At 45.4% G+C, this 23542-nt stretch overlaps 1 protein-coding gene across 1 annotated transcript in view; it reads left to right on the top strand.

The window, feature by feature from the left end:
• The first annotated feature begins 1716 nt into the window (after positions 1–1716).
• LOC311144124 (amine oxidase [flavin-containing]) overlaps positions 1717–23542 on the top strand; it is a 29994-nt gene continuing 8168 nt past the window's right edge. The window contains exons 1-8 of the mRNA XM_084180103.1: positions 1717–1799; positions 16554–16658; positions 16938–17029; positions 17247–17388; positions 22051–22200; positions 22820–22979; positions 23224–23320; positions 23437–23490. Coding sequence (XP_084036229.1) covers positions 16590–16658; positions 16938–17029; positions 17247–17388; positions 22051–22200; positions 22820–22979; positions 23224–23320; positions 23437–23490 — 764 coding nt within the window. The 5' untranslated portion in view covers positions 1717–1799; positions 16554–16589. The remainder of the gene's footprint in view (positions 1800–16553; positions 16659–16937; positions 17030–17246; positions 17389–22050; positions 22201–22819; positions 22980–23223; positions 23321–23436; positions 23491–23542) is intronic.

Raw genomic sequence — 23542 nt, 5'->3', positions numbered from 1 at the left:
CCCGCACATTGACTCTGCAACGATACCCCCCTGTATATATAGCCTCCCTACTGTCACTTTATTTTACTTCTGCTCTTTCTTTCTCAACACTTTTTTTGTTGTTGTTTTATTCTTACTTTTTTTGTTTAAAATAAATGCACTGTTGGTTAAGGGCTGTAAGTAAGCATTTCACTGTAATGTCTGCACCTGTTGTATTCGGCGCATGTGACCAATACAATTTGATTTGATTTGATTTGATCAAATACTTATGTCATGCAATAAAATGCAAATTAATTACTTAAAGATCATAAAATGTTTTTTTCTGGATTTTTGTTTTAGATTCTGTCTCTCACAGTTGAAGTGTACCTATGATAAAAATTACAGACCTCTACATGCTTTGTAAGTAGGAAAACCTGCAAAATCTGCAGTGTATCAAATACTTGTTCTCCCCACTGTAGAACCCATTGCCCTTTATGGTTGTGAGGTCTGGGGTCCGCTCACCAAACAAGAATTCACAAAATGGGACAAACACCAAATTGAGACTCTGCATGCAGAATTTTGCTAAAATATCCTCAGTGTACAACGAAAAACATGAAATAATGCATGCAGAGCAGAATTAGGCCGATACCCGTAATTATAAAAATCCAGAAAAGAGCCGTTAAATTCTATAACCACTTAAAAGGAAGCGATTCCCAAACCTTCCATAACAAAGCCGAAAGGTCGCTGGTTCTAATCTAAAAATCTGTCGATGTGCCCTTGAGCAAGGCACTTAACCCTAATTGCTCCTGTAAGTCGCTCTGGATAAGAGCGTCTGCTAAATGTAATACAAAAAAAAAAAAGCCATCACCTACAGAAAGATGAACTTGGAGAAGAGTCCCCTAAGTAAGCTGGTCCTGGGGCTCTGTTCACGAACACAAACAGACCCACAGAGCCCCAGGACACCAACAACAACACAATTAGACCCAACCAAATCATGAGAAAACAAAAAGAGAATTACTTGACACATTGGAAAGAATTAACAAAAAAAACGGTAGACGGGTGTTTAAAGAGGGGATAGTTGGATTATTTACTTGGATTGTTTCATCATAAATCATTATCATGTTTACACTTACCTCTCTCTCTCTCTCTCTCTCTCTCTCTCTCTCTCTCTTTCTCTCTCTCTCTCTCTCTCAATTCAATTTAAGGGCTTTATTGCTATGGGAAACGTATGTTAACATTGCCAAAGCAAGTGAAATAGATAGTAAACAAAAGTGAAATAAACAATAAATATTAACTCTCTCTCTCCCTTTCTCTCTGTCTGTCTCTCTCTCACTCTCTCTCTCTCTCTCTCTCTCTCTCTCTCTCTCTCTCTCTCTCTCTCTCTCTCTCTCTCTCTGTCTCTCTCTCAGGGCTGAGTGCAGCTAAGCTGTTGAAGGAGAAAGGTCTGAGTCCTGTGGTTCTGGAAGCTAGAGATCGGGTTGGTGGACGGACCTTCACCGTACGGGTAAGACCTATGTCAGACCAAAGGCCTGTCAAAGGCCAGTCAATGTGTAATCCTTATAAGAATCAGCTTTACATGTTGTTTATAGTGTAATCATTTTTAAGCAACTGATTTGGTTATAGATTAAAACACAATTGACCTCTGGGATTAGGATTGTCCACTGCTTGTCTGATGCTCTCTCTCTCTCTCCTTCTCTCTCCAGAATGAGCAGACTAAGTATGTTGACCTGGGTGGGGCCTACGTCGGGCCAACTCAGAATCGGATCCTCCGATTGGCTAAAGAATATGGAGTCAAGACCTACAAAGTCAACGAGGAGGAGAGGCTGGTGCATTATGTAAAGGTGTGTGTGTGCGCGCGCGTGCTGAAAACCAGTGTAGGACCAGTATTGGCCATGTCTGTCACTCAGTAACAATTGCCACTGTCCATTTGTAGCTTGTTTTTGGTCACAGGTCCAGGAATAGCTGAAGAATTGCAAAATTTACCTGGAGCTAACCCTGCAGATAGCCCTACTGGGTGATCTGAAAAGTCATAGTCAATCGATCAATAATATAATAATACCTTTAGCAAAAATGTTTATTTTCAATTTACAATCTGTAGAAACAATGAGAATAGAAATGTTCAGAACTTTTGTGAAACATCACAGTTGGAAAATATATGACAAATAGAAATCCTATATGGATGGTGTTAAGAGATAGATGGGTGGTGTTGAATGGAGCTGAAGGTTGGGACTAATAACAACAAGATAACTAATGTAAAACATACTGTGTCCATAATACGTATATAGGTTATAATTTAAGAACTTTTGTGAAAGAGCACAGTTTGAAAGATAAGGCACATAGAAGCAAACCGGATGGACATCATGAAAATGACCGGAGAGGAAGTTCAGGAGTAAAAACAAACAAAATAGAACTCTTGTAAAAGTTTGGACACACCTAATCACAACGGTATTTCTTTATTTTTACTATTTTCCACATTGTAGAATAATAGTGAAGACATCAAAACTATGAAATAATACAGATGGAATCATGTAGTAACCAGAAAAGTGTTAAACAAATCAAAATATATTTTATATTTGACATTCTTCAAATAGCCACATTTTGCCTTGATGACAGCTTTGCACACTCTTGGCATTCCATCAACCAGATTCACCTGGAATGATTTTCCAACAGTTTTGAAAGAGTTCCCACATATGCTGAGCACTTGTTGGCTGCTTTTCCTTCACTCTGCCGTCTGACTCATCCCAAACCATCTCAATTGGGTTGAGGTCGGGGGATTGTGGAGGCAAGGTCATCTGATGCAGCACTCCATCACTCTCCTTCTTGGTACAATAGCCCTTACACAGCCTAGAGGTGTGTTGGGTCACTGTCCTGTTGAAAAACAAATGATAGTCCCACTAAGCCCAAACCAGATGGGATGGCGTATCGCTTCAGAATGCTGTGGTAGCCATGCTGGTTAAGTGTGCCTTGAATTCTAAATAAATCACAGACAGTGTCACCAGCAAAGCACCCCCACACCATCACACCTCCTCCTCTATGCTTTACGGTGGGAACTACACATGCAGAGATCATCCGTTCACCCACATCGCGTCTCACAAAGACACAGCGGTTTGAACCAAAAATCTCAAATTTGGACTCCAGACTAAAGGACACATTTCCACCGGTCTAATGTCCATTGTTCGTGTTTCTTGGCCCAAGCAGGTGTCTTCTTCTTATTGGTGTCCTTTAGTAGTGGTTTCTTTGCAGCAATTCGACCATCAATGTCACGCCCTGGCTCTGGGGACTCTAGTATGTTGAGCCAGGGTGTGAGTTTTCATTTGTGTTTGTTCTGGTTTTGTATATCTATGTTGGCCAGGGTGGCTCCCAATCAGAGACGGCTGTAGCTCGTTGTCTCTGATTGGGAGTCATACTTAGGTAGCCGTTTGGCATTCATTGGTGTGGTTTCTTGTTCCGTGTTGGTTTGTGTATGTAACCAGGGACGTCACGTTTTCGTTTTGTTGTTTTGTTCGTGTGATCATCAATTAATAAATATGTTCCCATTCCACGCTGCGCCTTGGTCCTCCTCTGTTCCCGACGATCGTGACAGAAGAAACCACCATAACTGGACCAAGCAGCGTGTCCAGGAGCCAACGCCAGAGAGGACTTGGAAGCAGAAGAGCGAGAGTTGGGCAAGAACTATGGAGGCCTGGTCCACGAGGAGGAGAGACACCCAGAAAATTTTTAGGGGGGGGCTCACGCCGTGGACGACGGGGCAGCAGGAGGCCGCAATAGAGCGGTTAGTAGAGGAGGCCGCCAGGTTACGGGGGCCACTGGTCACAAAAGGGGAGGAAAGTGTAGAGGCACGGCGAGAGGTACTGGGGTGTGTTACCAGTCCGGTCCGGCCCGTTCCTGATCCCCGCGTAGGGCCAGTGGTGTGTGTCCCCAGTACGGTCCGGCCTGTTCCTGTCCCTTGTACCGAGCCTGTGGTGCGCGTCGCCAGCCCGGTCCGGCCTGTTCCTGCTCCCCGCACCCAGCCAGTGGTGCGCTGCGTCAGCCCAGCTTGGCCCGTTCCTGCTCCCCCGCACCAAGTCAGTGGTGCGCTTCGTCACCCCGGCTCGGCCCGTTCCTGCTCCCCGCACCAAGTCAGTGGTGCGCTTCGTCAGCCCGGTCCGGCCCGCTCCTGCTCCCCGCACCAAGTCAGTGGTGCGTTTCGTCAGCCCGGCTCGGCCCGTTCCTGCTCCCCACACCAAGCCAGTAGTGTGCGTCGTCAGTACGGCACAGCCCGTGCCTGTTCCACCGGTGCCTGGTTCGGCACGGGTCAGCTGCGTCACGCCGGAGCTAGAGCAATCCGCTCCACCAGTGTGCAGTCCAGCTCCGGTCAGCAGGGTCAGACCGGACCAGGGGTACTTTGGGGGGTTAGAGAGGGAGTGGGGATCATGCCCGGAGCCGGATCCGCCTCCAAGGCGGAGTGCCCACCCCGGTCCCCTCCCCTGTGGTGTTTGGTTGGCGCGGTCGGAGTCCGCACCTTTGGGGGGGGGTACTGTCACGCCCTGGCTCTGGGGACTCTAGTTATGTTGAGCCAGGGTGTGAGTTTTCATTTGTGTTTGTTTCTGGTTTTGTATATCTATGTTGGCCAGGGTGGCTCCCAATCAGAGACGGCTGTAGCTCGTTGTCTCTGATTGGGAGTCATACTTAGGTAAGCCGTTTGGCATTCATTGGTGTGGTTTCTTGTTCCGTGTTGGTTTGTGTATGTAACCAGGGACGTCACATTTTCGTTTTGTTGTTTTGTTCGTGTGATCATCAATTAATAAATATGTTCCCATTCCACGCTGCGCCTTGGTCCTCCTCTGTTCCCGACGATCGTGACAATCAAGGCCTGATTCACACAGTCCCCTCTGAACAGTTTATGTTGAGATATGTCTGTGACAACAAAAAACAAAACAATTGCCCACTGTTTTCCAGGGAGGCCTGAACAGACAGATCCATCATAGATCCATTGGTTTCTCTGAAACACTGTGGCCGCAGGGCTTTGTCCCAGCCAGTACTGACCACTTCCATTAGATAACAGATAACTTCCTGCTCTGGCTGTCTCACAATCTAATGCACAGGAAATGCACGTCTCTCTTTCATTCATGACAATGTTTGAAAGGATGGAATGCCAAATCAAATCAAATCAAATGTTAAATTTCACAAGCGCCGAAAACAACGGGTGTAGACATTACCATGAAATGCTTGCTTACGAGCCCTTCCCAACAATGCAGAGTCAATAATGAATGAAGCTATATACAGGGAGCACCAGAGCCAGATCAATGTGCAGAGGTATTTGAGGTAGATATGTACATGAAGGCAGGGTAAAGTGACTAGGCATCAGGATAGATAATAATATGGTATTTGAGATAGATATGTACATGAAGGCAGGGTAAGGTGACTAGGCATCAGGATAGATAATAATAAGGTATTTGAGGTAGATATGTATATGAAGGCAGGGTAAAGTGACTAGGCATCAGGATAGATAATAATAAGGTATTTGAGGTAGATATGTCGGGGTAAAGTGACTAGGCATCAGAATAGATAATAATAAGGTATTTGAGGTAGATATGTACATGAAGGCAGGGTAAAGTGACTAGGCATCAGGATAGATAATAATCAGGTATTTGAGGTAGATATGTACATGAAGGCAGGGTAAAGTGACTAGGCATCAGGATAGATAATAATAAGGTATTTGAGGTAGATATGTACATGAAGGCAGGGTAAAGTGACTAGGCATCAGGATATATAATAATAAGGTATTTGAGGTAGATATGTACATGAAGGCAGGGTAAAGTGACTAGGCATCAGGATAGATAATAATAAGGTATTTGAGGTAGATATGTACATGAAGGCAGGGTAAAGTGACTAGGCATCAGGATAGATAATAATAAGGTATTTGAGGTAGATATGTACATGAAGGCAGGGTAAAGTGACTAGGCATCAGGATAGATAATAATAAGGTATTTGAGGTAGATATGTACATGAAGGCAGGGTAAAGTGACTAGGCATCAGGATAGATAATAATAAGGTATTTGAGGTAGATATGTACATGAAGGCAGGGTAAAGTGACTAGGCATCAGGATAGATAATAATATGGTATAATAATATGGTCTGCAAGAGATGACAGACTAACTGTGCCTTCAAACCTCAAACCTTACCTCTAACCCTAGTTTCATGTCCACATCCCTGTTCAATCTAACCCTCAACCACAACCAGAACCCTAACCCTAGCTTCATGTCCACATCCTTGTTCAACCCTAACCCTAGCCTCAACCACAACCACGACCCTAGCTTCATGTCCACATCCCTGTTCAACCCTAACCCTAGCCTCAACCACAACCACGACTCTAGCTTCATGTCCACATCCAGGTTCAAACCTAACCCTAGCCTCAACCACAACCACGACCCTAACCCTAGCTTCATGTCCACATCCCTGTTCAACCCTAACCCTAGTCTCAACCACAACCACGACCCTAACCCTAACCCCTACTCCACATAGTTGCTCATAAGTTCTGATGACAATATGGTCCTTTCCAGCATGGCCATCTAGTGACCACCCACCCGTGCCCCCAGCCTCTCTGGAGCATTAGCAGTGAGCGTTAGCGACTGGAGATGCTAATCTCTGCCTGAAGGAGTTTTCTAATGTGGTTTCTCCTCCCCAGAGTGGCCCAGGAGAGAGGGAGGAAAGAGAGAGAGAAGAGAGAGAGAAGAGAGAGAGAAAAGAGAAAGAGAGCTGCAGCCACCCCCTTTCTCTCTCTTTCTCTCTCCCCCCTCCCTCTCTCTCTCTACCTCACGTTCTCCCTCTCCTTCCCTCTCTTTCTCTCTCTCTCTCTCTCTCTCTCTCTCTCTCTCTCTCTCTCTCTCTCTCTCTCTCCCTCTCTCCCCCCTCCCTCCCTCCCCCCTCTCTCTCTCTCTCTCTCTCTCTCCTCTCCTCCCGCCCCCCCCCCCCCTCTCTCTCGCTCTCTCTCTCTCTCTCTCTCTCTCTCTCTCTCTCTCTCTCTCTCTCTCTCTCTCTCTCTCTCTCTCTCTCTCTCTCTCTTTCTCTCCCTCTCTCTCTCCAAGATATCCCTCTATATGTTATTAAAGTAGCAGCACCATTATTCTTAACACACAGCATTCTCTACCTCCGTATTAGATTGGTCCCTCTGGCTCCAGCCTTATACCCAGGTTAACCTACTCCCCTCCACTATAAATCAATGGGCTCTCTGAACTGGTTATGGCGGCACTTCTCTTCCTGTTTCTATTGTATGGGGCTTATCTCAATACCCTTCCTGTGTGATGGGGCATGTTGAGGGAGGATGTAGCCATGCGCTGAAGCAATAAAAACATGGACTTTGGAGTCATTCACTCTCAATCACACACAATAACATGTACATACATGAGAAGACGTGCGCACGTAGGCCTGTGAACACACACTCACTAGTGCCCCCACCCCCACCACACAAACCCATCCACAGCAGCAGTAGTGAAATAGAATTCAGCAGAGTGGTCATGTGGATGATGTCACAGGGTTCCATGGCTCTCTAGTGGAAGAGCCCTTTGGCACATGACATTATTCAACGCTGCTCTACTGGGCATGCCCAGAACCACCCCTACATCTCAATAGTCTGCTTCCTTCCACATCGCCTTCCTTTTGTTATAAGGAAATGTATTTAATTAGTCTTGTACTGTATAATATTTGTGTATCTGTTATGGCCATTGAACCAGACAACAGGTATAGTTTTAAGGGACAGTGGCAGACTGCCAAATGGCAAATCTAGCCTGGTCAGTAGATATGTCTACTGTTGTTAAAGAACAGCAACAAAAGTCTGTCTAGCTTCAGTAGATGCAGATCTCAACCCTAGTCTCAATACAACCCTAACCCTAACCCTAGCTTTATCTCCACATCCCTGTTCAACCCTAACCCTAGCTTTATCTCCACATCCCTGTTCAACCCTAACCCTAGCTTTATCTCCACATCCCTGTTCAACCCTAACCCTAGCTTTATCTCCACATCCCTGTTCAACCCTAACCCTAGCTTTATCTCCACATCCCTGTTCAACCCTAACCCTAGCTTTATCTCCACATCCCTGTTCAACCCTAACCCTAGCTTTATCTCCATATCCCTGTTCAACCCTAACCCTAGCTTTATCTCCACATCCCTGTTCAACCCTAACCCTAGCTTTATCTCCACATCCCTGTTCAACCCTAACCCTAGCTTTATCTCCACATCCCTGTTCAACCCTAACCCTAGCTTTATCTCCACATCCCTGTTCAACCCTAACCCTAGCTTTATCTCCACATCCTGTTCAACCCTAACCCTAGCTTTATCTCCACATCCCTGTTCAACCCTAACCCTAGCTTTATCTCCACATCCCTGTTCAACCCTAACCCTAGCTTTATCTCCACATCCCTGTTCAAACCTAACCCTAACCCTAGCTTTATCTCCACATCCCTGTTCAACCCTAACTCTAGCGTTTTGGAAATAAATTCTTAATTTATACCCAACATGCCTCTTTTCTCTGTAACACATGTCCTTTCCCAAGACATCACACATGATAAATTAGATGAGAGATGTTGTAATCGCTAGCTAACAGATGTTAGCTGTACGTTTGGACAATGCCTGGGCTAATGACAGTGGGTGGCTTGCATTGGCCTAGCATTAGCGGCTAGGGGTATATTTAGCTCTCTCTCTGCCAATGTGATGGGAGTAATGAAGTGACATAATTTTACTGAGAAAGACGTTGCCTGCCAGCACAGCATTAAGAACAAATTAGAGAGGGAGAGGGCAAAAGAAGGAGAGAGAGAGAAAGAGAGAGAGAGCCTGTTGGTGTCAGCCTTGATGCACTGGTACCTCTTGCCGTGCGGCAGCAGAGAAAATAGTCTATGGCTTGGGTGGTTGGAGTCTTGCTGACGTTGAGGGAGAGGTTGTTGCTCCGGCCCCACACTGCCAGGTCACTGACCTCCCTGTAGGCTGACTCATCGTCGCCGGTGATCAGGCCTACCACAGTCGTGTTATCAGCGAACTTGATAATGGTGTTGGAGTCGTGCATGGCCACGCAGTCGTGGGTGAACAGGGAGTACAGGAGGGGACTAAGCACACACCCCTGTGGGGCCCCTGTGTTGAGGGTCAGCGTGGCGGAGGTGATGTTGCCTACCCTCACCACTTGGGGCCGGCCCATCAGGAAGTCCAGGATCCAGTTGCAGAGGGAGGTGTTCAGAACCAGAGTTCTAACTTTGGTGACGAGCTTGGAGGGGACAATGGTGTTGAATGCTGTGCTGTAGTCAATGAACAGCATTCTCAAATAGGTATTCCTCTTATCTATGTGGGTGAGGGCAGTGTGGAGAGCAATTGAGATTGCGTCGTCAATGGATCTGTTGGGGCGGTATGCAAATTGGAGTGGGTCTGGGATGGTGGAGTTAATGTGTGCCATAACCAGCCTCTGAAAGCACTTCATGATTACAGAAGTGAGTGCTACAGGGTGATAGTCATTGTGGCATGAATTCTTAGGAACAGTAATGATTGTGGTCATCTTAAAATATGTGGGGATTACAGACTGGGACAAGGAGAGGTTGAAAATTACAGTGAATATGCCTAGCCAGCTGTTCTGCGCATGCGCTGAGAACACACCCTGGAATACCTATGGGGCCCGCGGCCTTGCGGTTGTTGACCTGATTAAAGACCCTTCTCACGTCGGCCTCATAGAGCGAGATCACCAAATCCTCTGGGTCGCTGACAGCCCTCACAGAGAGAGAGAGAGAGAGAGAGAGAGAGAGAGAGAGAGAGAGAGAGAGAAGAGAGAGAGAGAGAGAGAGAGAGAGAGAGGAGAGAGAGAGAGAGAGAGAAGAGAGAGAGAGAGAGAGAGAGAGAGAGAGAGAGAGAGAGAGAGAGAGAGAGAGAGAGAGAGAGAGAAGAGAGAGAGAGAGAGAGAGAGAGAGAGAGAGAGAGAGAGAGAGAGAGAGAGAGAGAGAGAGAGAGAGAGAGAGAGAGAGAGCGAGAGAGAGAGAGCGAGAGCGAGAGCGAGAGAGAGAGAGAGAGAGAGAGAGAGAGAGAGAGAGAGAGAGAGTAAAAGAGAGAGAGAGAAATTATAGAACTAGCTACACTAACAAAGCATTAATGATAGCCTTTGATTACACTGCCTGTGAGTCCATCAGAGAGTCTATCAGAGAACTAATAACCATCTGCCTTTTATACATGTACTTTACGCTGAGTTCTTCAGCTCTATTATTGTATGTCCTGAGTGTAGGCGCTAAGTAGCTTTGGAAAGTAGACTGTAGATATTGTGAGCAAAATTTAATTTAAAATGAAATGGGCTCAGATTGGGCTTCCAGCTCCGAGAACAACTGTGAAAGAACGTTATAAGACGAGTGCAGTTCTTGAGAAGCATGTACGAAGAATGTCTTTCATAAAACTTTAACGTAAAAAGGCCAAGTTCAAGTCTTTGACTGTTTACAGGAATGACATGAATTATATAGGAAATGCATTAGTCTTTGAGTTTCATGAAAAACTCTGAGAGAGTCTTTGAGAGAGTTTTTGAAAGAGTTTGATTTTGCAGACATTAATTTACTCTTTCAAGGAACAACATATTGCACATTTCAAAGGATACAAAGTAGCTGTTAATAAAAATATGCTTTCATATTCAGGGTAAATGTATGTATATTTTCTAAGTACCTGATATCAGGACTAAGTATATAGGACTACAGTGTAAGGACTATAGGACACACTATACCACACTATATGACACTACACCACACTATACTACACTATACTGCACTATACTGCACTATACCACACTATACACAATATACCACACTATACCACACTATACTACACTATACCACACTATACTACCCTATACTACACTATACCACACTATACAACACTATACAACACTATACAACACTATACAACACTACACTCCCCTACACCCCACTATACCACACTATACTGCACTACACCACACTATATTACACTATACCACACTACATCACACATACTACACCATATTACACTATACTACACTATACTACACTATACTATACTACAATATACTACACTATACTACACTATACTACACTACACCCCACTACACCACACTACACCACACTATACTACACTATACTACACTACACTACACATACTACACTATACTACAATATACAACACTATACTACACTATACTACACTGCACCACACTATACTGCAATATACTACACTATACTACACTATACTACACTATACTCACTATACTACACTATACTACATTACACTACACTGCACTACACCATACTATACTACACCATACTACACTACACTACACTATACTATACTATACTATAATATACTATACTATACTATACTGCACAACACTACACATTAGCCAGAGTTAGCCAATCAAGGTCCAGCCATCCAGACAATTGCCAACCTATTGTGTAATTAGGGATAGGGTCCGCACTAGCTGCTAATCAGCTTTACTATTAGCGAGTGCTAATACTAATCCAAAAGGCCAAGCCTAATTCCTCATATCAGCAAACTACTGCCTTACACTGTCTATCAGCTACCTGCTGCAACCTCAGCACTGCTTTGATTTAATGCCTGAGGAATCGCTATCAGAAATTGAGAAAGAGGCCACCCACTGGGCACAGACATCATTTCAACATCTAGTTTTGATTTACATTTTGTTGAGTTGTCAACTAATGTGAATTCAACGTGAAATCAACAAAACATGTCATTGGATTTAGGTTAAAAGTTGGGTTGAAAACAAACAACATTTCCTTTACGTTGATGACTTTTTGCTAATCCAATCAGTTTTCCACGTTGATTCACAATGTCATCACATCAACATTTTTGTTGAAATGATGTGGAAACATTGTTGATTCAACCAGTTTTTCCCCAGTGGGCAGTAATTATGAAATTGATATGGGGACCTTTTTTAACTACAGTTGCTAATAGGCTAATGGTTAATGATAAATCGCTATCAGATATTGAGAAACAGTGAACGGCTTTGATGTCATGCCCGTTATTTCATCATCATTTTCAGTGTAGTCATGGTGACCTGTATTCATTGGACTGATAAAATAGTTCCTAGAGCACACACTGAGAGACGTTAAAAACTACCACGCCTGTTTAAAGCTACCACGCCTGTTTAAAGCTACCACGCCTGTTTAAAGCTACCACGCCTGTTTAAAGCTACCACGCCTGTTTAAAACTACCACGCCTGTTTAAAACTACCACGCCTGTTTAAAACTACCACGCCTGTTTAAAGCTACCACGCCTGTTTAAAGCTACCACGCCTGTTTAAAGCTACCACGCCTGTTTAAAACTACCACGCCTGTTTAAAACTACCACACCTGTTTAAAAGTATACTTTAACATAACACAACAATGTACTGTACTGCATATATTATTAAGGCAGCTCCCCGCACCTCATTGATTCAGACGGGTTGGGTTAAATGCGGAAAACATATTTTGGTTGAATGCATTCAGTTGTACAACTGACTAGATATCCCCCTTACCCTTCCCTTGTGGTTTCCATTCTGCGAGGTTCACTTTCTGCTCTGTAGCAAATTCCCAACAGATGCTGTGATGCATCCTCCTCCTCCTCCTCTTTCCTCCTCCTCTCCTCTTTCCTCCGTTTCCATGGTGACAGACATGTTGCTCTCCACAGCGCCGGGCAATCCTCAGCACTGTGGCTAATGCGTTTTCAGACACTCTGTCTCTCCTTCCCTCCTTCTCTCTCTCTCACTCACTCTCTCTCTCTCACTCACATTCACTATATACAGTATATGCGCTGTCTTGCATGCATGCGTCTGTGACTGTGTGTATGTGTGTGTGTGTGCGTGCGTGCGTGCGTGCGTGCGTGCGTGTGTGTGTGTGTGTAGGTGCGTGCATGCATGTGTGCATGTGGGTGCGTGCATGTGTGTGTGCGTGCGTGCGTGTGGGTGTGTGCGTGTGACACATCTGTCATCCAGGGTATGAAATAACCCCAGTCAGGACCTTCAGACCGACCCATTTAACTGTCAACCTAGGTACTTTACACCAGTTATGTAAGAGTAACACACACACACACACACATTATCCCCCAGTGCACTTGCAGTTAAATGCACTGATATGGCTTTCCCAGCCCATTTGCTAAAGCCACACGCCCCCTTGGAAATAAAGCACAGATAAAGTACTATTCAATCTGTATCGCTGAAGCGTGATAAAAATGTAAAGGTAATTTCAGAATGAGCTGACATATGCAGCGTTTACCGTGAATGCAGTCTCCGCTAAAGCGGGAACATTGCCTTTTACATTTCAATCACTGTCACGACTTCGGCCGAGGCTGCCTCCCCTCCTTGTTCGGGCAGGCTTCGGCGTTCGTCGTCACGGGCTTACTAACCACTGCCGCCCCAATCATCATCACAATTGTCTTGTCTTGTCAATCACACACACCTGGTTCCTATCCCCTAATTAGTCTGTGTATAAGTGTTCCCTCTGCCCCCTTGTCCTTGTGGGTGATTGTTATTTGTGAGAGTAGTGGAGCTTGGTGGAGCTACTCGTACCTATTGTTGCCAGGGTAGATTTTCCCCTGTGCCTATGTATTCTTGGATATCCATTACAGTGTATTTGCCTGGGATGATAGTTTCACCTGTGCCTGTTTCGTTGAGTGCTATTTGAGCGCATTTGTGTGTCTACGAAGGGATAAACTCTGTATTCTGTATTGGATTACCCTCCTGCGCCTGACTCCTTTCCATCACACTCATCACAATCACGCTGTAACGCTGAACTTCCACGATACGGATTGAATAGAGCCCTTAGGATTCTTAACTCCAAATACAGCTTTTTCATTCACAGTGAAGGTGTCAGTGACAGGCTTCCAGGATGTGACATCCTACAAGATTACCAGTGCAAAGCTAGCCTGGATAAACCACACTGAGTTCTGCACTCACCATTCACTTCAACAACAGTCAAACGTAGGGAAATCAGTTGGATGCCAGGCTAGTAGGGAGGGGGGTATGACATGAACTTGATACCTTTGACACCTCCCACTACCAGTGACCACATTTAGAACCCTGTAGGGGTTGAGAAATAGTGTGAGCGTGAGAGAGGAGAGAATCTAATCTGCTTTGCTGAACTTGCAATCAGCTGCTATCTATGATCTGCGGTGAAACATTAAGCAAGCTGGCGTATGCTGGTCATCCTCCATGGGAGCTAGCTACACGGCTCCCTCTGTCAGGGAGCAGGCAGGAGATCAATGTCTAGTTCAGTTCAAAAGGTAGACTTGACCGGAAATGTCAGATGAACTGAGACGTTTGCAAAAGATTGCATTCTTAGTTCACTATTAGGAGTCTTCAATGTATAGTTGATGACGATGAAGGGGATGCTGTTACTGCAGATGTGATTACGTTCCAAGTCACTTCCACCTAAAAGCTCAAAGAGTCTGGTGGATCAACGCGTCAGACTTGGCCTTCGCTAAAATTAAATGATGACAAATATAGAATTCTACACTCCCACTAAGGCCGACTTTGTATCGTTGATGTCCCAGGCTTGTATACGCTGCTCGCAATAAATAGCCGAGGTTACTGCTGCTACTGATGATTAGGAGGATGATGGTGTTAGTGATTATGAAAATGATGATGAATGATGGAAGATGACGATAACTAACCCTTCCATGTTGTGGTGGCAGAATTCGGGGTGAGCTGTTGTAACTTCTTAAGGGATATGTTCTGTGTTGGACTGTGATGTTATGCCTTTCATAGACTCCTGGGATGTCTGAGCCCTGACACAAGGCCGTTGTGTTCTGGAACTGCTGCTTGTATAAAATAACTGTTGTGTAAACAATATGATTGTATTATTACCTCTCACTATACAGTGAGGGGAAAAAAAGTATTTGATCCCATGCTGATTTTGTACGTTTGCCCACTGACAAAGAAATTATCAGTCTATAATTTTAATGGTAGGTTTATTTGAACAGTGAGAGACAGAATAACAAAAAAATTATCCAGAAAAACGCATGTCAAAAATGTTATAAATTGTTTTGCATTTTAATGAGGGAAATAAGTATTTGACCCCTCTGCAAAACATGACTTAGTACTTGGTGGCAAAACCCTTGTTGGCAATCATAGAGGTCAGACGTTTCTTGTAGTTGGCCACCAGGTTTGCACACATCTCAGGAGGGATTTTGTCCCACTCCTCTTTGCAGATCTTCTCCAAGTCATTAAGGTTTTGAGCCTGACATTTGGCAACTTGAACCTTCAGCTCCCTCCACAGATTGTCTATGGGATTAAGGTCTGGAGACTGGCTAGGCCACTCCAGGACCTTAATGTGCTTCTTCTTGAGCCACTCCTTTGCTGCCTTGGCCGTGTGTTTTGGGTCATTGTCATGCTGGAATACCCATCCACGACCCATTTTCAATGCCCTGGCTGAGGGAAGTTGGTTCTCACCCAAGATTTGACGGTACATTGCCCCGTCCATCGTCCCTTTGATGCGGTGAAGTTGTCCTGTCCCCTTAGCAGAAAAACACCCCCAAAGCATGTTTCCACTTCCATGTTTGACGGTGGGGATGGTGTTCTTGGGGTCATAGGCATTCCTCCTCCTCCCAACATGGCGAGTTGAGTTGATGCCAAAGAGCTCGATTTTGGTCTCATCTGACCACAACACTTTCACCCAGTTCTCCTCTGAATCATTCAGATGTTCATTGGCAAACTTCAGACGTGCCTGTATATGTGCTTTGTTGAGCAGGGGGACCTTGCGGGCGCTGCAGGATTTCAGTCCTTCACGGCGTAGTGTGTTACCAATTGTTTTCTTGGTGACTACGGTCCCAGCTGCCTTGAGATCATTGAGTGTAGTTCTGGGCTGATTCCTCACCGTTCTCATGATCATTGCAACTCCACGAGGTGAGATCTTGCATGGAGCCCCAGGCCGAGGGAGATTGACAGTTCTTTTGTGTTTCTTCCATTTGCGAATAATCGCACCAACTGTTGTCACCTTCTCACCAAGCTGCTTGGCGATGGTCTTGTAGCCCATTCCAGCCTTGTGTAGGTCTACAATATTGTCCCTGACATCCTTTGAGAGCTCTTTGGTCTTGGCCATGGTGGAGAGTTTGTAATCTGATTGATTGATTGCTTCTGTGGACAGGTGTCTTTTATACAGGTAACAAGCTGAGATTAGGAGCACTCCCTTTAAGAGTGTGCTCCTAATCTCAGCTCGTTACCTGTATAAAAGACACCTGGGAGCCAGAAATCTTTCTGATTGAGAGGGGGTCAAATACTTATTTCCCTCATTAAAATGTAAATCAATTTATAACATTTTTGACATGCGTTTTTCTGGATTTTTTTGTTGTTATTCTGTCTCTCACTGTTCAAATAAACCTACCATTAAAATTATAGACTGATCATTTCTTTGTCAGTGGGCACACGTAGAAAATCAGCAGGGGATCAAATACTTTTTTCCTTCACTGTATAAGGGACATGTAACTATTCACTCTTTGAGTTCTTCCCTGTGAAGAGATAGATCTCCACTGCAGCTGCTTGATTAAAGTTTGTTCTATTATACAATTAAATAGTATCTGCCTTAATCTTTGGATCTAATTTTCCACAACATTATGTTGTCCCACGTTGTGTCGTACAGGGGAAGTCCTACCCGTTCACAGGCTCCTTTCCCCCCATGTGGAACCCATTCGCCCTGATGGACTACAACAACCTGTGGAGGAAGATGGACGAGATGGGCAGCGAGGTAAACACTCTCTCTCCCCCTTCTCTCTCTCTCTCTCTCTCTCTCTCTCTCTCTCTCTCTCTCTCTCTCTCTCTCTCTCTCTCTCTCTCTCTCTCTCTCTCTCTCTCTCTCTCTCTCTCTCTCTCTCTCTCTCTCTCTCTCTCTCTCTCTAGTAATACACTCAGCATCTTTATCGCTCTCTATGCCGGGCAGCCATCCCCTCCACAACCCCTTGACCAATCAACCCCTACTTCTGACACTGCTTGATGCTCCCACCCTCATAGTGTGTGTTTGTTCTAGATCCCCAGAGAGGCTCCCTGGAGGGCTCCCCATGCTGAGGAGTGGGACAAGATGACCATGAAGCAACTCTTTGAGAAGATCTGCTGGACCAGGTGATGCACTACACTCGTTTTACAATACACTCAGGACCATTCAACCCAATGCAGCATGATTTAGTAATGTAAAATTGGTCATAGTCATTGTAATTGAGTTCTTACGTGTGAGTGTATGTGTGTGTGTGTGTGTGTGTGTGTGTGTGTGTGTGTGTGTGTGTGTGTGTGTGTGTGTGTGTGTGTGTGTGTGTGTCTGTGCAACCCCCTCTCCCCACAGTTCTGCGAGGCGGTTCGCCACTCTGTTTGTGAACGTGAATGTGACCTCTGAACCCCACGAGGTGTCTGCCCTGTGGTTCCTCTGGTACGTCAAGCAGTGCGGAGGGACCATGAGGATCTTCTCCACCACCAATGGAGGACAGGTACTGTACACACCTGGCTGGCTGCCTGTCTGGCTGGCTGACTGTCTGTCTGCCTGTCTGACTGACTGTCTGTCTTTCTGGCTGACTGACTGTCTGTCTTTCTGGCTGACTGACTGTCTGTCTGTCTGCCTGTCTGTCTGACTGACTGTCTGTCTTTCTGGCTGACTGACTGTCTGTCTGTCTGCCTGTCTGTCTGACTGACTGTCTGTCTTTCTGGCTGACTGACTGTCTGTCTGCCTGTCTGGCTGTCTCTCTAACCCTGGGGACTGGCTCTTTCATATCTATACGGGGTCCTAGCATGGCTCTCAGAAATCAGAATGAGGAGAAGTTTGCAATGACATCTTTATTTATTTAACCTTTATTTAACCAGGTAAGCCAGTTGAGAACAAGTTCTCATTTACAGCTGCGACCTGGCCAAGTTAAAGCAAAGCAGTGCGATAAAAACAACAACACAGAGTTACATATGGGGTAAAACAAAAACATAAAGTCAAAAATACAACTGGGCAAGTTGCAGTAGAGGGTGCAGAGCTGGTGGCCGGGGTAGTGGTAGCCAGGTGGAAAGCATGGCCAGCCGTAGCAAAATGCTTGTTGAAATTCTCGATTATTGTAGATTTATCGGTGGTGGTAGTGTTTCCTAGCCTCAGTGCAGTGGGCAGCTGGGAGGAGGTGCTCTTATTCTCCATGGACTTTACAGTGTCCCAAAACTTTTTTGGAGTTAGTGCTACAGGATGCAAATTTCTGTTTGAAAAAGCTAGCCTTTGCTTTCCTAACTGCTTGGGTATATTGGTTCCTAACTTCCCTGAAAATAAGGTAAGCCGTATTTTTGGCTTTGGTTCTAGGTTTGCTGAGCTGACCCAGGAGCCTTTGAACTGAGCTCAATAAACTATCCTCCATGTTAGCACAAAACATTCCACAACGATTACATTCTCATTTGGATCCTACTTAGATTGTAACTAACATTAAACCTCTGGTCCATCCTTCAACCCTCCAAATTAGCCTTTTTAGTTCCCTGCTCCCTCATTTAGTGGCATAATCCGTCCCTCCACATGTCTGTTCCTGGTCGTTCCCTGCTCCTTCATTTAGGAACATAATCCCTCCCTCCACATGTCTGTTCCTGGTCGTTCCCTGCTGCCTCATTTAGAGGCATAATCCGTCCCTCCACATGTCTGTTCCTGGTCGTTCCCTGCTCCTTCATTTAGGAACATAATCCCTCCCTCCACATGTCTGTTCCTGGTCGTTCCCTGCTCTCTCATTTAGGAACATAATCCGTCTCTCCACATGTCTGTTCCTGGTCGTTCCCTGCTCCTTCATTTAGGAACATAATCCCTCCCTCCACATGTCTGTTCCTGGTCGTTCCCTGCTCCTTCATTTAGGAACATAATCCGTCCCTCCACATGTCTGTTCCTGGTCGTTCCCTGCTCCTTCATTTAGGAACATAATCCCTCCCTCCACATGTCTGTTCCTGGTCGTTCCCTGCTCCTTCATTTAGGAACATAATCCGTCCCTCCACATGTCTGTTCCTGGTCGTTCCCTGCTCCTTCATTTAGGAACATAATCCCTCCCTCCACATGTCTGTTCCTGGTCGTTCCCTGCTCCTTCATTTAGGAACATAATCCCTCCCTCCACATGTCTGTTCCTGGTCGTTCCCTGCTCCTTCATTTAGGAACATAATCCGTCTCTCCACATGTCTGTTCCTGGTCGTTCCCTGCTCCTTCATTTAGGAACATAATCCCTCCCTCTACATGTCTGTTCCTGGTCGTTCCCTGCTCCTTCATTTAGAGACATAATCCCTCCCTCCACATGTCTGTTCCTGGTCGTTCCCTGCTCCTTCATTTAGGAACATAATCCCTCCCTCTACATGTCTGTTCCTGGTCGTTCCCTGCTCCTTCATTTAGAGACATAATCCCTCCCTCCACATGTCTGTTCCTGGTCGTTCCCTGCTCTCTCATTTAGAGACATAATCCGTCCCTCCACATGGCTGTTCCTGGTCGTTCCCTGCTCCTTCATTTAGTGGCATAATCCATCCCTCCACATGGCTGTTATTCAGAGCCCAGGGAGAGACTATTCTTCTTGTTTACTTTGGAATGCTTAGTGGCCCCATTGCCTAGGTGACGGCGGATTGGGACTTTGGGGTAATTAGAGGATGTTGTTGTGAGGTCGTCCACTTTCATTTCCTGTTTGGTCTGCCTGCTCTCCGGCTCCGGTGTTGACAGAAGATCCAGTTCTGTGTCCAAGATCTGAGTCCAGACTCAATGTATGTAATGTATTGATTCAATGTGTTGCTTTACCAGGTAGAGCAATAGAAAAACATGTGGACGCTAAAGTTTGTCATGAGTTGATATATGAGCATTAGCTCTCAAGCGTGTGCTTTGCCCTTTTGAGGTCGATTGCAATGCTTACTTGCATATGAGATTGTACTGCATTTACAGTGGGGTCTGAAAGTATTGGCACCATTGATAAAGATGAGCAAAAATGACTGTATAAAATAAATAATTCAAATACTGAGCAAAATTGTATGCTCAAAAATTATATTATTTTATACTAATACAATTGCTCAGAGAAGAGATTTTGTTTAAAAATAATACTATTTTTCTCAAAAAGGTAGGGGTCAAAGTTATTGACCCTGTTTTCTATACCTTTTAATACCTGACCTTGCGATGATAACGGCACTGAGACTTTATCTAAAATATTTTATGAGTTGGAGAACACATTGGAAGGGACATTAGACCATTCCTCCATATTCCTCCCTCCCCCGTACACTATCACACCACAAGCACAGAGCCACATCTCACAGTCGTGTGATTCGTTAAAATTAAATGATGCAAATACTTTACTCAGTAGGCCACGCCCACTAAGGCCAACTTTGAGTTGTTGATATCCCAGGCCTATATTCGCTGTGCATAATAACCTGGGATGAGGTTATATCCTCACACATCTTTGCTTACAATCATATCATGAGTAACCTGATTAATTGCTCACACATAACTTAGAATGGTCTAAACTCTAAAGGTGTTTTCGATCTTTCTCTGCACCTCAGATCGCACAGGAAACAGGAGTTCTCAGAGGCCTCAACTCGTGACAATCCAACCATAAACTGGCTCAAGATGCTGCATTTCACACTGTACCGGACAACATGACAAAGTAGCAGATGTTTAAATGTTCACATTGTTCAACTGAAAGTTGTATCAGTTTCATATCAACTAAAGTCTGTAAGGATGCATGTATACGCAATTCAGAATGACTATATAATCTTGAGAATCAGAAGAATAATTTGCCTTTTGAGCCATTTAACCTTTGAGCCATTTAACCTTTGAGCCATTTATCCTTTGAGCCGTTATGGCTTTGAACCATTTGGGTTTTTTAGCCACTGCTTTTGACACCAAACTGAAGGAGGAAATGCCATGCTAGTCATGTTGTACTATGTCCTTGCATCTGAGATGTAACTTGCTCTTGCATCTTGCATATTGAATGTAAATACATGTACCCAGAAGAATTCTGTATTAAATGTGTTACTTCGGCCACACTATGGCCTCGAGTCTCCTCCCTCTCCAGCCAAGTCAATTTTTCAGAAATGATGGGTCTACAAAGGTCAGCTGAGGGAAGTTTACACTAACCAGGACTCAGCGTTGTGTACATTGTAATGAGGCCTTGCCAAGACCCACTCTCACTTTCCAATACACCCCCCTGCCTGACTGGTTCCAGTCCAATACACCCCCCTGCCTGACTGGTTCCAGTCCAATCCACCCCCCTGCCTGACTGGTTCCAGTCCAATCCACCCCCCTGCCTGACTGGTTCCAGTCCAATACACCCCCCTGCCTGACTGGTTCCAGTCCAATCCACCCCCCTGCCTGACTGGTTCCAGTCCAATACACCCCCCTGCCTGACTGGTTCCAGTCCAATACACCCCCCTGCCTGACTGGTTCCAGTCCAATCCACCCCCCTGCCTGACTGGTTCCAGTCCAATACACCCCCCTGCCTGACTGGTTCCAGTCCAATCTACCCCCCTGCCTGACTGGTTCCAGTCCAATCCACCCCCCTGCCTGACTGGTTCCAGTCCAATACACCCCCCTGCCTGACTGGTTCCAGTCCAATACACCCCCCTGCCTGACTGGTTCCAGTCCACATCCTGCATGTTGTTGTACTGAAGTATCCTAAAGCCAGCTTAAAGGGGCCACCGCCCAAATGTACAACTACAGTTGACCCCAGAAGCATCAATCAGCTGTCCCAGGGGGTCTGGCTGTCTTACAATGAGTTTGAGGTATTTTTCCTGGAGGCAGAAGATGGAACAGAATAGCTAGTTTATTACTCATATGGTGTAAATCTGGCACTGATGCAAACACTTTCACACTCTCAGCCCGTAGAGAATACTAAATCTTACACTGTGAATCTTGTCAAAAGTAATGTACTACAGTGATAGTGAATGGAGTAAAATTTGATATTTGTCCTAGCATTGCGACTTTATTGTCCACTGTGACATAAATGCTTGTTTTGCTGTCTTGTGTTTTTTCCCAACCCTCTGGACATCACACAATACACAACACACAGATGAGAGACTGGAAGCAGCACACGGTCAGCCGCAGAGCAGTGCCCTCCTGGAGCAGGTCTTTTTAGCATGGCATGTATCTGATGGATATGACTGATGATACTGTATTTGCATTTCAGGAGAGGAAGTTTGTGGGCGGTTCCAGCCAGATCAGTGAGTGTATGGCCAAAGAGCTGGGTGAGCGGGTCAAGATGGAGTCTCCTGTCTACAAGATCGACCAGACAGGGGACATGGTCGAGGTCGAGACGCTCAACAAGGAAACATACAAGGTGAGTGAGAGAGCAACCATCTCCAATCCATCATCAACATGTTGATGATGTCGTCAGACCACATTCACTGAGCAGGAGCCTACTGATTTCAGGTTGTGCCTATGCTGCCATCTAGAGCTTGTTTGTTCATAATACGTGACACCTCATGATGAGGCCCATGTTGTGACTACTGTGCATTTGCATTCTAGAACTCCTGGAACAATCTAGGAATCATTTATTCAGCCATACAACTCACTGAGCTTACAGAGCCCCTTAGACATTCATGTTTGCCCGTCAGTAAACTCCTATAGCTTTTGACAGTGTGTGCGTGCGTGTGTTCGCGTGTTTGTGCGCGTGCGTGTGTGTGTAAGCCAGAGTGGATTGTTGTCAGTAAGCTGGTCCTCATCTCTCTGTCCAGGCCACATCCTCTTCACCCAGATAAAACCCATTAAACAGTACCATAGAGCTGCTTAGCCACCAGGGGTGGACTGGGGAGATACACACTACCCACTGGGCACAGACCTCAAGTCAATGTCTATTCCACGTTGGTTCAATGTAATTTCATTGAAATGACATGGAAACAATGTCGATTCAACCAGTGTGTGCCCAGGCCTCAACTCTTGTGTTTTGTTTCTCCCAGGCCAAGTATGTGATTGTGGCAACCCCTCCTGGTCTGAACCTGAAGATGCACTTTAACCCCGAGCTGCCCCCGCTCAGAAACCAGTTGATCCACAGAGTCCCCATGGGCTCTGTCATCAAATGTATGGTCTACTACAGAGAAAACTTCTGGAGGAAGAAAGGTAACAAGGGAGGGAGGGAGGGAGGGTCCATGGGCTCTGTCATCAAATATGTGGTGTACTACAGAGAGAACTTGAGTGATAATCTCCTCTCCTCTCCTCCTCATACCTGATCCTCCTTCTCCTCTCCTCTCCTCCGTCTATTGATCCTCTCTCTCCTCTCTTCCTGTCCTCCTCCTCTCCTGTATCTCTCTCCTCTCTTCCTGTCCTCCTCCTCTCCTGTATCTTTCTCTTCCCTCTCTCTCAGGGTACTGTGGCACTATGGTGATCGAGGAGGAAGAGGCCCCCATTGGCTTGACTCTGGATGACACGAAGCCTGATGGGACTGTGCCCGCCATTATGGGGTAAACACAGAACTTTAGTTTCCTGCATCCCAACATGATTACCCATAGAGAATGAGAAACTGTGGTTTACTTAGTGGTATTACTGTAACTGTATTTCTCCTGTTCCTATGGCTTAGCTTCATCCTGGCCCGCAAGTGCAGGAAGCTATGTGGACTGACCAAGGAGGAGAGGTAAACATCTGTCTGGCTGTTTCTCATGTTCAGTACCTACAGTGTGTTTTAC

The sequence above is a fragment of the Coregonus lavaretus genome (assembly GCF_964263955.1).
Source record: "Coregonus lavaretus genome assembly, chromosome: 16".
Lineage (NCBI taxonomy): Eukaryota > Metazoa > Chordata > Actinopteri > Salmoniformes > Salmonidae > Coregonus > Coregonus lavaretus.
The sequence above is the reverse complement of the archived record's forward strand: the minus strand, read 5'-3'. Positions and strand labels throughout refer to the sequence as shown.